At 35.9% G+C, this 16,618-nt stretch overlaps 1 protein-coding gene and 1 non-coding gene across 9 annotated transcripts in view; one reads left to right on the forward strand and one right to left on the reverse strand.

Annotated features, from left to right (window-relative positions):
- LOC122059565 overlaps positions 1-9,332 on the reverse strand; it is a 20,699-nt gene extending 11,367 nt beyond the window's left edge. Inside the window, exons 1-14 of one of the 8 annotated variants that reach the window (XM_042622427.1) lie at positions 8,531-9,274; positions 8,350-8,437; positions 7,997-8,074; positions 5,813-5,961; positions 4,768-5,589; positions 4,610-4,678; positions 4,327-4,525; positions 3,928-4,027; positions 1,881-2,009; positions 1,137-1,205; positions 962-1,043; positions 805-864; positions 669-721; positions 421-587 (exon numbers count right to left, since the gene is read on the reverse strand). In XM_042622427.1, coding sequence (XP_042478361.1) covers positions 421-587; positions 669-721; positions 805-864; positions 962-1,043; positions 1,137-1,205; positions 1,881-2,009; positions 3,928-4,027; positions 4,327-4,525; positions 4,610-4,678; positions 4,768-5,535 — 1,696 coding nt within the window. In that variant the 5' untranslated portion in view covers positions 5,536-5,589; positions 5,813-5,961; positions 7,997-8,074; positions 8,350-8,437; positions 8,531-9,274. Of the gene's footprint in view, positions 1-420; positions 588-668; positions 722-804; positions 865-961; positions 1,044-1,136; positions 1,206-1,880; positions 2,010-3,927; positions 4,028-4,326; positions 4,526-4,609; positions 4,679-4,767; positions 5,593-5,812; positions 6,581-7,996; positions 9,276-9,304 lie in introns of those variants that run through there. The other 7 variants (XM_042622426.1, XM_042622430.1, XM_042622429.1 and 4 more) reach the window with 7 other exon arrangements.
- Positions 9,333-15,793: 6,461 nt separating this feature from the next.
- LOC122060264 lies at positions 15,794-15,900 on the forward strand. The gene has a single exon (XR_006134294.1). It is a non-coding gene; the product is annotated as a small nucleolar RNA R71 (small nucleolar RNA).
- Positions 15,901-16,618: the final 718 nt, after the last annotated feature.

Genomic DNA, 16,618 nt, shown 5'->3' on the forward strand with positions numbered 1-16,618 from the left:
CCCCAAAAAAAAAAAAAAGACGACAAGTAAGCATAATATATTGCCAGTAAATCAGACAGCAAACCAGATGGCATCATCTAGGGAGCAAATGACTGCAAAGGTACTCTGGGCAACTAACTACCATTAAAAGACATAAGCCTAGGATTTTTGCATAACCTGTAATCACCATCCTACTGCACAAAAAGATTCTGGTACTTTCAAATTATTCACATTTAACCACTTCTGTTCTTCTTAGAACATCTATTCACCATAACTGATTTGAGATAGACATAAAAATGAAACTCAATTTCAGCCCCCATCTAATTTGAACCACTAAAAAAAGAATCTTTCAAACAACAGGATACCTAAAGGGCACTCAATGGAGATGAAAGCAATATGAATGCTTGACAAGAACATTTATGATTCATGCGGAATAAATACCTGCATGAAATGCTCGAGGACATCCATCACAAAGGACCAAATCTCCTACTTCTCCGCAAACTGTACATATATCATCATTGTCACTTGCAGTGAGACTGTGCCCGCTTGCTAATGAAATTGAAAGATCATGAAGCGATATTCCATTTGTAGTATAGATGTGACGGTATCTGAAAGTACACCAAAACATTAATTAGAAATCGATATTATCCAACTATAATTGATTTAAATGTACATCAGAGGAAACTCACGGTTGACGCCTAGCAGCCCATCCAGCATGAGCTTCAAACTGCGAGGGGCTAATCTGTTCATCCAAGAAAAAGAATGTTGTAAAGTCCTTACAGAAAACAATAATTAATTTTATCCTTTAATGGTGGCTGATCTTACCTCACTATTACAGCAACTACAAACTATGCCATTTCCTTGCTTATAGCCTTGAAGTAACCTCTGCAGAAGTCATAGGAGAACCTCAGTTAATAGACATCAAATGGTAAATATAAAAGATAGATACTACTTATTAACATAAGTTTAACAACTAAAAAACCTGTCCTTTGGAAAAATAAGCCAGCTCTACTCCATCTGGAAGCCCATTTGGCAGGAAAAGTAATCGGTGTAGATCATTATCCCTGTCAACAGCATGTAACTAACTTCTGATAAAACCGTTTGATCCCATGCCCCTTAGCTAATGTGAAGTTGGTTATAAAATATAGAATGCATACCTTTTCTTAACCCCACCTCCAGTAGTTTTCTTCTGTCCCACAACTGAGTTATAACTGCTGCAGTTTGACCTACATGGTACATAAAGGAGTAAATAACCTGAACTAATGTAAATTTTTTGAACCCAAGCATTGTTGACCAAAGAGTTATTTAAACTGAAGTCTTTCCAATGTGATCACTCCAGCTTGTAAGAACTCGAGGCTCCCTCCCCATGTATCAAATTTGCTATGCGGCAGCATAAATAGAGGTGGTGCAGTCAATGTGGTACAGGAAAATGCCTCAGCCAACTCAATGGTCAAGATTCAGCCCCAAATAAGAAACGAAAAAATGCCTCAAATTCCAGTTCAAAGTTTCATCAAATAACAAAACAGCTATCATGCTATAATAAAATCTAATAGCCGCTTGTAAGTTTCGGTTACTTTTCACTCACTTCTGAACCAGTTCTGGTACTTGCTTAGTACTAAAACTTGACCATTAAGATGGGTGTGATGTCCTCTTATCAGGTCAACCCACCTCTGCGAATGTGGCTGCAAGAATGAATTCTAGCAAACCACTTCCTATCAATGTTAATTTACATTCTAGTGGACTTCATAAAGTTCACAAACCATCACAAGAAAGACACTAAATAGATCCAATTTTCAGAGAACCCACTCATCTAATTTTATATTCCTGTCCTTATCTGCCAAGGGAACTTTTAACTAGTGAAAAGGGAAGAATCAAGAGAAAAAAAAAAAAAGAAGACAAACTTTTTAACCATGCGTTTTCTCCCTCTTGGTCTCTTTTGCTTCACATGGAACCTCTCTTTGATAGGAAACTCTGGCATCAAGTAACTTGAAGAAAGGCCAGTGCTGTCATCACCAGAGTCACTAGGACAGCTGAAAGTTCCAATGTGCAAAACAATTAATGAAAAACAAAATGATAATGAATCATGGTTCAAACATGGGAAAACAAAACCAAATCCTAAATCCAGATCAAAGAGTTAGAAAGTTATCTACCGATTGTAGCTCCTATAACAGCATACAATATCTGAATAGCATTAATTTTTTTACAGACTTACTGTTGGAACATCCCAACAAGCTCTAGCATGCACTTCAAATAAAAAAGGCATATTTAAAGAACGAACTCTAGAACAGAGAAGAGAACCTTGACGGTAAATTCCTCATGTTTCAGTTAATTTTACATAAAATAAAGGTCAAATTCCAGATGGTGATTAAAAACCACAGTCCAGACAAAAACATAATATCGCGATCCTCTCTAGGGTTGTGCTATAGTATTGAACCCAAAAGAGAAGCAAATGGGTGCATCAAAACAATATTTTCATGGCAAACCTGTTTCTCAATCCCAAACAAAGGAGGAGGGGGGAAATTAAGCATGAAGCCACTTTTTTTCTGGAAGAGGGGGGATCATCGCCTCCTGTCCCTTTCTGCATCTGGACAGGTGTGTAATTGAGGAATATAGTATTCATTGTCTTTCCCCTGTTCCATCTCTCTAATCTTTTGACCAGTGTGGGGAAGTTTGACAATGGGATGACACCACTTACCCAACATCATGATGATGTTTATCATTAACCTAATGGTCTAACCGAAGTGATCTTCATCTTTCAAGAATGCAATCAGTCTGTATATTGCCAAAGAAGCAACTAAATTGAGGTGTGGGTGAATTTCCAGCAAGCAGAGAATCATCAAATGCAAAAATATAATGTTGATTGAAGTTCAGACAACTTTAGTTCCATAACATTATAGAAAATTGAGGCTTGAGAGCAAAAGATCTGTTCCCAAAGAGGAGGAACTGTGATGGACACAGAAACTATGAAAGCAGTGGAAGGATAAACAAGGTCAGGTTAGGCCGTTGGGGTATTTCATGATTTGTGAAACTGTTTTCTGATTCTGTCATTTATCGAATGGATTAACCAATTACATGAGAGGAACCCTTTCAGAACTACAAACAATGGAGCCAAACTATCCAACCACTGGAACTACTTAATTTTGGATCATTCCTCGGCTACTGCAAATTAGAATTCACAACCTTTGAAGCTTTACCCTACTCGCAATTTGGTTGCACTTTTAACTTAGGACTCGAATAGTGTAGCCAATAACACTAGCTCAAATAATACAGTAGCAATAAGTTGTCTTTATCTTGAGTCTGCTTTTATTGCAGTGCAAATGTAGAGACTGCTTTGTCATCTCCTTATCCATAGTCACTTCATGTGAGCATTTGGAGCATATTCCCTTATTCTCTTCAAAGTCAATTAATCCCTAATAGAATTAACGATTTGATAGGATATTTTGGCAATTGGATCCCCTTGGCTTGGGCATGGGCCCCAATAACATGCCACATGTCTCCAAATAGAGGATGAAGACCAACAAATAGATGGTCCCTCCCAGATGATAGCATCTATTTTTACCATCTGATGGTCATTGTATTCTAAATTTTTTTGGGACACTACAGAAAACTTCATTCCCATTAAAATAGTACATAGAATTACAGCACTAGAATTGTTTGTTGACTTCATTTTCACCGTACTTTATCTGTTAATTGGAGCCCAAATAACAGGGACACTTAATCATTTTCACCGTACTTTATCCGTTATTTAGGACTCTATGAATATGCTCTATAGAGAAAGAAATGCCAACATCAGTAACATCAATATTTCTCTTACAAGGAAGTTATAATCACCCCAGATCCATCCCACTGCCTATGCGGAAAACAAAAGGAAAAGAACAAAAAAGAAAAGGAGGATTGTGCATTCAAGAGAAGCATATAATGCTCAGACCACCTGATCAACAGCAGTACCTTTCAATTGGATTATACAGGTCAAGAAGCTCCAGTTGAGACTGTCTTTCTGTTTCAAACTTTTCACCAATTTCCTGAAGATTTGACGCTTGGAGTGATTCTGGAGGTAAGAGAATGTCAATGTCAACAACTTTTCATCGCATTTCAAAAAAAAAAATATATATATATATATACCACACCCTTTCATTATGTTCCTACTAAACAAGGATCAATTTGATATTCCACATCAATATACCATAATGCCACCAGTGTAATCCAAAAAAATACAAACACCGCATCCAGTATAAAGGGAAAAACTCTAGCTCCTCCCATTCCAGAACAAAGCAACAAATAAAATCTCATTGCTTCTAGAATAACTCCAAACAATAAATAACAAATGACAAACATATTTTTAATCACCTTTCCAGACCAGGTAAAACTTCTCATTAATTGATGATCCAACAACACTTCGAATCACTTCATGCAACAAGTTGAGCGGTGTTCGTCTCAACTCTTGGACAATACTATAAATGGACTTCCCATTCACCAGGAATATATTATCATTTGGATGTTTGGTTCTGCACCCTGCATGCTTCTCAAACTCATAAGCATTAAGAACCTGCAAAAGCCATTCAACCCTTCATTACACCAATAATATGCATAAGCACTCCTATAAAACCACTAGGAATATGGGAGACCTAACCTCAGAAAAATTACATAGTGGACAACCACACAAATATCCAGAACCTTTCACAATGCCAAGAAGCTCTGTCTGAAAAGGATCAGAAACAATGTAATAAATCAGCAATGGGAAAGATGTGTGAAAATATAAAATGTGAAAACATAAGAACTGAAATTTACCTCCTGAGTAAAGGACATATACTTCACACGAGCTCCTTCAAGAACGCCAGTTGATAGCAACCTTTTGACATTCATAGGGTAGCTGTTCGTGGCAACCTTCTTGGACATTTTCAATTCCATCTTCCTTTTAGGAGAACATGTAAGCATGTTCCCCGCTGCTTCAGAGTAATATTTTCTAGGAGTACACACTAGCCCGTCTGCACTTGAATTATCCAACTTCATCCCATGATACTCCCGAAATCCACCATAAGTGAGGTTATTGTCAACCCCATTGCTTACAGGCTGACCTGCTGGAGCAGATGGTGTATAGTCCTCCTTGCTCTTGCTGAACTTGAATATTATTCTCCTAATCCCAGTGGAACTGGAAGGTTTTGGAACTTCCATTATAACTAGAGAAGTAGATACAGCAACAGCAGAGTCATCAATATTATGCTCCTCATCGCTCCTGCTCTCCATACTTGAATTCTCTGTGCTACTAGATGTAACACCACCACCTCCCAAATTGTGCTCCCTCTCCAACTCGGCCGGTTGGGTCGAAAAGGTCTGACAGCTGGCTGTGTTCTCTTTTGGAGAGACATTTGAATTCAAAACTTCAGAGTTCAGGTCATCATTTGAGGATTCTTTTGCTTGCTTCTTGTTGGGAAAGGACTCTGATTCGATAGCGTCTGCAACCCACTCATGATCACGCTTTACTTCAGATTTGGATGAATCACCCAATTGCATCTCCCCATCCGTTACCACTGTTAAGCAGTCTACACCTTCTTCCATCCAAAAGTTCTTTCTCTGAATTTTAAACTAAACCAACTAAACCACTGGATTAACCTGCTATAAATAGAAATAAACAAATATAAAACGTTAAAATGAGGGTGGGGAAAAAAAAACAAAAAACAAATTACCACCAGTAAAATTCGTAAATGATGTATCTGCCCAGAGGGGGGCGTGGATTTCATAAAGGAATAAGCTCGATACATCTCAGCCCTTAGAAACCACTAACCAACTTAGAAATCCATTAAAAAGAAGAAGAAGAAGAAGAGAAGAAACCTACCTCTGACGCCTGTCAGCCAAATCTTCCAGGATTGAATCTGAAGGCATTAAAAAAAGGCTCCCTACCCACAAGAAAACCGCCTCCAAATCCAAACTCCACAGTTGAAAGAAACTTGGAAAGAAATTTTGAATTCTAGGGTTTTAACAGATCTGAAAAAATAAATTAGGGTTTTCGTTCAAGAAGATCGCAGAGTAAAATAGATGAAAAAATTAGAATTAATATTAAGGCTAGGGTTTCCCTCCCCTCTGTAACAACACAAAAAATACACAGCGCGACAACTACCCAATCCCAGGCCCTGAGTCTCTGCCGTTGCAGCTTCAGTTGCGGTTGAAGCGAATGTCCGTGTGAGAGAGAAGAAGAAGAAGAAGAAGAGAAGAAAATACAAAAATTAATAAAACGTCGCGATGAAAGAGAAGAAACGAGAAAGGACAGACGGTAACGGGCGGACTTTATAGTTTTCGGGGACCCCACTTTTTGCTGACAATTTGTACCACGTGGCAACTCTAACTATGCAACGCTGACAACTAACTTTCTAGTCCTACGTGGCACAACCTGTATGACGTGTCATTTATGCCGATCCAGATCCCTGTTTGGTGATTCGAAGATCAGGGAAGTATGAAGACCTTCTGGAGCAGTGAAAGCCATTTAACAGTTTTGACATCGCCCTAGTTCCTCTGCTACAAAGCTTAATTAGAGGCCATTGGGGACTGAGAAGTAATCTCAACTCATGGTCATATGGTCACGGACGATGAACCTCTGGCAATGCGACGGCTGGGGCCGCTGGGCCAAAGGTCAAAAACACCCCACTTTTCCGCTGCAAGGCCACCCCATCCAGTAAGTGTGTTTATCTCTAAGTTCTGTTTGGTAATTTAATTATTTTTATCAAACAGATTATTTACTTACAAAAGTGCTCTTTAAAAATTTAAACACCAAAAAAAAGGTATACTGACTGAAAAGGTTGCCAAGCAGATCTACTAGCCTTCTAGGGGATGATGAGCATACACACATCTCTCTCTCCCCCTCTCTCTCTCTCTCTCTCTCTCTCTCTCTCTCTCTCTCTCTCTCAATGTATTTGCACTAATATTTGCCACTTATCATTTAAAAGCCCCAAATTTGGGACAAACTAAAACCCATATATTAAATCCAAAGCTTTAGTACATTTACAAAAGCAAACTTGTATGGTACAATATACACATAATAATGGTCATTGGCTGCTTAAATTGTAAACCCTATAGGCTTTGGCTCAACTAGCAATATAGCAAACTATGTAGACTAAGCCATGGAAGGACGAGTTGTCAACACAATGGAAACAGAAGTAATTTGTTTCCTGCCTGGACAATTGTACTTGTAACTGTAGTTGGAGTCTTTTGTTCTTGACTATAAAACAGAAGACACCGACCAAAAAATAAGGGTAACCACAATGAAACCCTAAAAATTTAGTTAAGCACTTATTTATTTATTTGTGTTAGTCAACTATTCTATGATCATAGAAAACAGTATTCTGAATAGAGTTAATAACTAGTTTGACTAATAGAATTTATATAGAAAAAAGAAACTTGAAAGCCACCATGGCCCCTCCCTATGCTTAGACGTGGAGGTGGAAAAATGACTGCCCCGCCCCTCTCTATGATCATAGAAAACAGTATTCTGAATAGAGTTAATAACTAGTTTAACTAATAGAATTTATATACAAAAAGAAACTTGAAAGGCACCATGACCCCTATGCTTAGACGTGGAGGAGGAAAAATGACTACCCCGCCCCTCATGAGAGGCAGAAATTTTGTCCCTATTGATGTTTCTGCATAAGCTCCCATTGGCTCCTTATTGACACAATGACCACACTACCTTTCAGGGAACTCGTTCCCATTTTATATATAATTACATACTCAACATTCATGTGTAGTAGATGAATGTATAAGTATTAGCTTCCACGACTTACAACAATTTTGAAAATATCTCTATTTTCTTACAATCATCTATAAGAAAGTAAGATAGACATATATTCTCTCGAAAAGACAGCAAGTGCAAAACTCTTTTATTGTTCAATCACATAAATCATCGTACTCATGAAAGAACACTCTTTTTTTAGGGTGTAATTCAGGTTGCACAACAACGATGAAAACTTTTCAACTGATGCATAAAAGAAAAGGAAAAGAAGAATAAAATGGAAAGAAAGAAACTAACCTAATTGAAACCTCTAATTGATAAACTGGTCTTTAAATCCTTTGTGGTTAGTATATCTTCGTAATAGATCCAAAAACCCTAAACTCAGTAGATCAAGTAAAACACACTAGATTAGTCAATAAAATGCATCCAAAAAACAACTAAAAAATAACACAGGCTTATATTGGTACCCCATGTAAAACTATAATCAACAAGATAGCGATATGCAATTCTTGAATCAATAGAAGAAGATAATAGACCTTTGCAATAGATCCAACAAACCCTAAACTCAATGGATCAAGTAAAGCACAATTAATTAGTTGCTAAAAATGAATAAAAAAAATTCAAGCAATAAAATAGCCTCATCCTGATACCTTCTGTAGACTATTGTCAACAAGATAGCGACATGCAAATTATGAATCAATCGAAGAAGATATAGATCTCCATAATAGATCCAAAACCCTAAACTTGGCAAATAAAGAAAAAACACAATAAATCGGTTGCTAAAATGAATCAAATAAAACAATTGAACAACAAAATAACTCATCCTGATACCTTATGTGAAACTATTGTCAACAAGATAGAGATATGCAAATTATGAATCAATCGAAGAAGATACAGATCTTCATAATAGATCCAAAAACCCTAAACTCGGCAAATAAAGTAAAACACAATAAATCAGTTACTAAAATGAATCCAAGAAAACAATCGAACAACAAAATAGGTCATCGCGATACCTTTTGTAAAAATATTATCAACAAGATGGCGATATGCAACTTATGAATCAATCGAATAAGATAATATATATTTGCAATAGATTTAACAAAAAAAAAGTAAAACACAATAAATCAATTGCTAAAATGAATCCAAAAAAACAATTGAACAATGAAATAGGATCATCCTGATACCTTCTGTAAAACTATTCTCAACAAGATAGTGATATGTTGAGTTCAATTCTCCTTGCAACCTAACTATAAAAAAAGGAAGATAGCGATATACAACTATGAATCAATCGAATAAGATATAGATCTTCAAAATAGATCCAAAAACCCTAAACTCACAAACAAAGTAAAACATAATAAATCAGTTGCTTAAATGAATCCAAGAAAACAATCGAACAACAAAATAGCTCATCCTAATAACTTCTGTAAAACTATTATCAACAAGATGGCGATATGCAGGAGATAATAGATCTTCGCAATAGATATAAAAGAAGAAGAAAAAAACCCTAAGCTCATAAAATAAAGTAAAACACAATAAATCAGTTGCTAAAATGAATAATAATAATAATAAAAACAATCGATCAATAAAATCGGATCATCCAAATACCTTCTGTAAAATTGTTCTCAACAAGATATGTTGAGTTCAATTCTCCTTGTAGCCTAACTATAAAAAAAGGAAGATAGCGATATACAAACTATGAATCAATCGAAGAAGATGAAGAAATATAAATAGTTTAAATTAGGGCAACAATTCATAAATGCAAGGGTAGTTTGGACATTGAATAAAATACACGCATTTTAGATGAAGGATAGTTTGGTCATTGAATGTATATAAAATCAACTTTATTGTAAATCGGAAAAAAATATTAATTAAAGAATAGTAGATAAATGATCCAAATTTGTAGACTTTTTCTTTCTTTGGGGGGGGGGGACCTAATTTTTAGACTTCATGAATTAAGTATATACAATATGGCATGAAAGAATGCTTTTTAGGATCTACTTACCTCGCCTCCAACAGACTACCGTTTCTTATATTGTTTTAGCACCTAATAAATATGCATAAATTTGAATTGATCATTTATGCATGGTCTCATATGTTGATCGTACTACATTTGTAAGTTTGCTACAGTTAGAATCTTAGAACCAATATATTAATATGACATGCATATGCATGTAGGCCTACTTGGAAGTAAGATGACTAGGATGATGGTACTCAGCCTTGGGTTGCCCAGATGGTTAAGACGAATTATAGGGGTTGTGTGGATAGGCACACGGTCCCAGGTTCGATTCCCCATTTGTGCATCTGCGATTTATAAGTAGAGACCGTGGCGGTGAGTTGCTACGCTAGTCTCCCCGAAGATTAGTCGAGTGCACGCAAGCTGGCCCGGACACCTTGGTGAAAAAAAAAGAGTACCTTAGGGAGGAAAGTCCCTAACATCTTTATTTTCATGCTTGTCATGTATTATTGACATGATTTGATTCCACGTTAGTTTTCCAGTCAATAGACATGGTAGGTAAGCACTTTGGATCTTATAGTTTTAACTCAAGAATTTAAATATTCATAATAGAAACTTCTAGCATTAATTGTGCTATTTATTAGAGTCTAATAAGTACTTTATATGATTTCTTAATACTAAAACTTAATACAAATTTTTTTAGGTGTGCATACTCTTTTTTTTTTAAATCAAAATTGATCGAAGACTTCATTAAAGAAAATCATCAGAGGATAAACCCTTTCCCAAGAAAGTGACGAGAAAAGGTTGTCGTAGATGTATCCATGTTAGGACTTAAAATGTAACCGTGAGCATACAGATCAGTGTAGCTACGGGTCGAACACATGAAGAGCATCCACTTTATTTTTTGCTTCTTTTAATAATGCGAAAGTGAACCGATTAATAGTTGTGATCTAATTCTAACTATTATCCTAAACATATGTATCTAAAATAACGTTCTAACCATTCGTTATCTAAGAATTTAAATACGCAAGCAAAGTAATTAAAATTAAATAAATAAATAACTGAAAATAAACAATCCACGCAATTAAAAAATAATGAAGGAAAAAAATGTTGAAATAAAAATAAAGTAAAAGAAATGAGATAAAGCTAGAGAGAGGCTCACAACTAGGTTTCTCTACTTAGCCCGAGGGATGCATCATAATAGGAGCTTGCTTACTTGACCAGAGAGTCACTCTTACAAGGGTTACTCTACTTGGTTTTAGGGAAAGGAAGACAATTAAAATAAAAATAATAAAATGATGGCTCTATGGCTATGAGGGGCAAAACCAACACATACACTAGCCATGAACATTGGGGAAAATGGAAAGTAATAATGTAACGACTGAAATTAAAATCCTAAACTAAGAAATAAAAGGGTAGTCAGAAGAGAGAATGAGATGAGGGAGAGAAGACTATTGAAGAAGCCTACCTACATGAATCAATGCTTGAACTTGAAAACTTAGGTGATTTGAGATACTGTCAATCCTAAAAGTCAGATCTGTAATAAACCAAATCTTAAATTTTTAGGCCTGGAGAAAACAAATCTTGAAAAAAAAAATTGAATTTGAAAAAGAGAAGCTCCACGGCTCGTAATCTTGTCACCTAGATCTAAACCTAGAACTATAACTTATAAATTACAACTCAATTGCATAAATCATAAACATAAAAGGTTGAATAAAAATGAAAGAGTGCTTGCATTAATTGAAATAAAAAGCTATTACAAAAGTGATTAAAGTAAAAATAAAGAATAACTAAAATTAAAGAGAGTGAGAGAGGGGGAGAGAGAGCAACTAAAAAAAAACCCAGAAGAAGAATGAAGTATCTATCCTCCTCTTACATGAGTTGTATTTATCGAGAATGGGGAGGTAGGGTAACAAATTTTTCTTTCCTAAAGGGAGAAATCCACAATTGGTAGGTAAGATATTTTGAGACCATAAATGCTAAGGTGGAGGAGAGAGAATAAATAAATAAATTTGAAGAAATTTCCTATAATCTTTTTGCTTATTTTATTTCCTTTCATTTATTTATTTTTATCTAATTTTTCTCTCGCTCTTCAAATCTTGCTTTGTGTGATTTGGACAATCTTCTGAATATGATGTGGAGGAGAGACAAGATTTGGACAAGATTTATTTCTCCATTTATTTTTTTATTTTTATTTTTTTTACAAAATTCTCCAAAAAAAGACAACCATGAGACCTCCTGGTGAAAAAATGAATTTTGCACACCATAGCTCACCAACTACACTAGGTAGTTGTTGTTGGAGAGATATGACATCCGATAATGCTTAAGGCCTTTAAAATACAAAACTTACAAAAAGAGAGTAAAACCCAAGGTAAATCCATTTTAAATATGTAAAAATGCATGTTTTACTACTTAGATTTCACATATAAATGTGCTCGTCAGAATTCCCCCACACTTAGACTTTGCTAGTCCTCGAGCAAAAAAAAAAAAAAGTAAAATGTAAATAACAAAAAACCTAACTCACTTTCGTAGGAATCACAGTTGCATTTAGCATGTGCAACAAGCCTTTAAATCCCTAGGTCACTCCTAGTGGACGAGTTGTGTCTCGTGGGTATTTGCAGTGAATATACACCTAAAATTAAGAATAAACAAATCCCAACATTGGCTAAAGGTAAGGTCCATACTGATCCAGAGCAAAGATAATTCTCTTACAAGGGACCCCCACACTTGAACTTTTATTACCCCATATCAATTCCAGACACTAGCATATTTCTTAATTTGGAACTCACCACGTCTCTTCCAAAACATCCTTATCTTAAGGCAAAATTACTTGTGAATAAATAGGGAACCAAGGACTAAGGCGTCGGAGTGTTTTTTACCAAACATGTTACCAAGCATTAATGACATTTGCATATTTTTTTCATCTTTTTTCGCTTCTTAAACTCTATTATACTCTACTACTTTTAGCCTGAATGACATAGTGGAGCAAACACCAGACACCCAAGTTACTATGTAGCTTTGCTTTTTACATATGCCCACATAGATAGTGATGCCAGAGTTTTTTTTTTTTTTTTTTTTTCATAAGTTCTCCCTAAGAGTTTCGATCAAGTCACTATGCTTCCTGAGACGCAATGCCCTGTCTAGTTCCAAGGGAATCAACTCTTACTTTTCTTTATACCACATTTCATACTTCATTTAAAATTGTGCATTTGTCAATTTATGCCAAAATAAGATCTCAACTCCAAATAAAGAGTACAAGGAAACCAAAGACTTACATATGGTCCAACACCATAAAACAGGGGTCTCTTATTTTTCAAAAGAAAGTCCCATCTCAAGACACTGGCTTGTTTCTTTTTTCTTAATAGGGTTTTTATACGATCAAGATAGGTACCTTAATCAAAACTTTTATTTTCATATATCAAGCAACCGAATGGTCTGATCATTAGCCAAAAGCCAAAGTAGAACTTCATCCTTAGCAAGCTCAAAAAACAAAAAAGAAAAACAAACAAAACAAAGTGGAAAAAGCAAAAACTGGTTTCCCTCCTCCACACTTAAGTCATGCAATGTCCTCAATGCATGAAAAGAATTAAAAGCGAGGACAATGCAAGGGGGTCATACCTGGTTAAAAGTCAGTCATTAGTGTAAAGAGGTTCATGGAGATTCATGACCTCTTCCAAAACAGAAGATGACAACTCAATGAAAGGCTTCAACTTATGGGTGATCCCAAATTTTTTCATGAGTGCCTCAAATGATCTATTGCAAAAATGTTTGCCCCTGTCAAAAATGTAATAAATGATCCCATTATCCATCCACTTTAGAATTTCTTTTTGAATAACTTCCTTCATCATTGGGTTAGCTCTCCTCTAGGTTTCCGTTGAAGGTTTGGACCCCTCAATGAGGTGAATATGAGGTTGAACAATAGAAAGGTTAATTCCTTTGATGTCAACCATAATCCAACATAGGGTTGTATTTTAAAACTTTAAGTAATTCCTCTTTCTGGCTACAAGTCAAATATGAAGAAATTATTACTTGAAGAGTCTGGTTAAGCCCTAAGAAAGCATACCTCAAATCAGATGGTAACTCCTTAAGATCTAGCTTAGGGGGCTCCAATATAGAAGGTTTGGAAATGGAATTGGAAGGGGGTCTTAAGGGCTTTATAGGTGGTTGGAGACTCCAAACCTCAAATATAATTTCATCATCAAAACCACCCAATTGTTCCATACACTCCTGAAATTTAGAATCAAAATCAATGTCAAAATATGTCTCAATAGAATTTGGAATTTCCTAGAACATATGAACTTCCTTCTCATGGGGATTTGGTTGCTTACCCAACCTAGAGACATTAAAATTCATAGAAGTGTTGCCAAAAGAAAGTTTCATAGTACCGTTCCTACAATTAATTATGGCATTGCTGGTTGCAAAAAAGGTCTACAATAATAATTGGGATCTTGTCCCAAATGTTGGCAATTGGTTGGGTGTCTAAAACAATGAAATCAACAAGGAATAAAAATTCTCCAACTTTAAGTAAGACATCCTCAACCATCCCTTTAGAAATCTTAACAGATCTATCTACCAATTGAATAGTAGTTCTAGTGGCTTTCAATTCTCCCAATCCTAATTACTTATACACATAGTAAGGCAAAAGATTCACACTTGCGCTAAGGTCAAGTAAGACATGCTCAATGTAGGTGTTGCTTAGGACACAAGCTACGGTGGTTGTTGTAGGCTGAGTAATTATGAAACTAATGTTACTTGCCAAAAACGACTTTTTTGGGCACACTAGTGATACGTTTGTGAGTATACAAATATTTTAGAACCTTTACATAGGCGGGGATCTGGGATATGGCATCCAAAAGAGGGATGTTCACTTCTACCATTTTAAAGACTTCTAAATTTTTTTTCATAGAAGCAGTATTCTGTTTGTTTACTAACCGATTAAGAAAGGGGGCGGGAGGAATATAAGCAGTGTTAGGATTTTGCTCTTTTTCAGAAGAATCATGTTTAGTTTTCCTCACCCAAATCATCTTTAGTTGCTTTAGGTTCATCAGACGAACCTGGAATAAGAGGCACACTTATGTCCTTAACGAAAGGAGTTAATAGGAGTAATAGATGGAGAAGATTTATGAATACTCTGTCGGTACTCTTGGCCACTCCTAAGAGCATAAACAACATTACGTTGGTTGGAAGGCTCTTGTTGTGGACTCTTTTGAATTGAATTCAACTAATTTGAAATTGGTTGATGATTCATATTCTCATTCCTGGGATTTGGTTCAGGCTGACTAGGCATCTTTCCTTTATCCCTTTCATGCAAAACATTAGCAAGTTGGGAGATTTGCTTTTTCATGTTATGTTGGCTTGTCATGAAAGTATTCATAAGAAATTTCATGCTTTTCTCTAAAGAAGGAAGCCTAGCCAAGTCACCACCTCCTCTCATGAATCCTGGAGGTTGATTTATAGGAGGTGGTGGAATATCAGATTGAGTGGGGATCCTAAAATTGTTCTGCTGATTGGGGGGCATGTTCCTTTGACTGGCTTGTTGGGGAACAAACTATCATTGAATCAAGGGTTGAAAATTATGACCTACTTGATGATTGGCTTGCTGGGAACAAACTGCTATTGACTCAAGGGTTGAAAATTAGGACCTACTTGATTATTTGCTTGATTCCAAGAGAAATTAGGTTGTTCCTCCATACTAGATTATAGGTCTGACTATAAGGGTTGTTTTAGGACATGGAATTTACATTTTTAGGACCTATATTTAAACCATTCACACGAAAAATATTAAGGCACTCCTCCATCACATGAGTGGGAGATTGGCACCAACTACACATAGTCACAGAATGATTTATTTGGTTTAGTTGGGCAAGTCTTTTGACTACTTTGGCTTTGAGTCTCTTAATAAGACTCTCAAGTTGAGCCTCTTTGGCCACAACACCTCCTATAAGGTAACCCTTATTTGTCCTCTCAATTTCTTAAGTAGACTCCCATTCTCTGGTTTTCTCAGCTAATTTAAGCAAAAGTTTCAAGCATCGTCTTCATCTATAAAATATGTAAAACCTTTGGGGTACATAGACTCTAACAACTGCTTGGTCTGACAATCAATACCCTTATAAATGATTTGACAAAGTTACCATGTATCAATTCCATAGTGAGGGCATTCCTGAAGGAGGTCCTTAAATCTCTCCATAAATTTAGAGAACGACTCACTAGGTTTCTGCCTGAATTAAAGAATGTCACTCATGAGTTTATTGGTTTTATGCAAAGGAAAGAACTTTTTCAAGAAGGCTATAGTAAACCCATCCCATATGGCAATGAAATTAGTAGGCAGACCATAGAGCCATTTCTTAGCTTGGTTATTGAGCGCAAAAGTTATGAACCTTAATTTTATAGCATCATCAGTAAACTATTGGACCTTAATTATAACACAAACCTCCTCAAATTCCTAAGGAATAAGTATGCATCCTCATAGGGCAACCCATGGAAGTGGGGCAACATATTGATATACTGAGATTTGAGCTCAAAATTATTGTCTTGGGCTTATGGTAGAACTGTGCAGGAAGGTTGGGCTGCTCTAGCAGGGTAGAACCTATCTTTCAGAGATTTAGGGGGAGGGTTTGGATGTTGGTCTCCCATATTGAAAGGTATTGATGAGAGTATATGTATAGGGTCACTACTTGTTGGATATTTTCTTTCTAATCGATTCTCAGAATTACATACCACCTAGTACTCATGCAATAGAAAACTACCCACAACTAGAGTAAGACAAACACAAAAGAATGGAAAGAATTATTTTTTAATTTTTGTTTTGATTTTTTTTATTTTAACTTTTTTTTTTTTAGGTTTTTTGGGAGCTTACTGAAAGGGATCCGGGGTTGCTCAATTCAATTCTTGAGGTACTACTATAAGGCGAAACCTGTATTTATCATACTATGAGGCTTGGCGACCTCCACCAATACAATTATTAT

The sequence above is a fragment of the Macadamia integrifolia genome, chromosome 13 (genome assembly GCF_013358625.1).
Source record: "Macadamia integrifolia cultivar HAES 741 chromosome 13, SCU_Mint_v3, whole genome shotgun sequence".
NCBI lineage: Eukaryota > Viridiplantae > Streptophyta > Magnoliopsida > Proteales > Proteaceae > Macadamia > Macadamia integrifolia.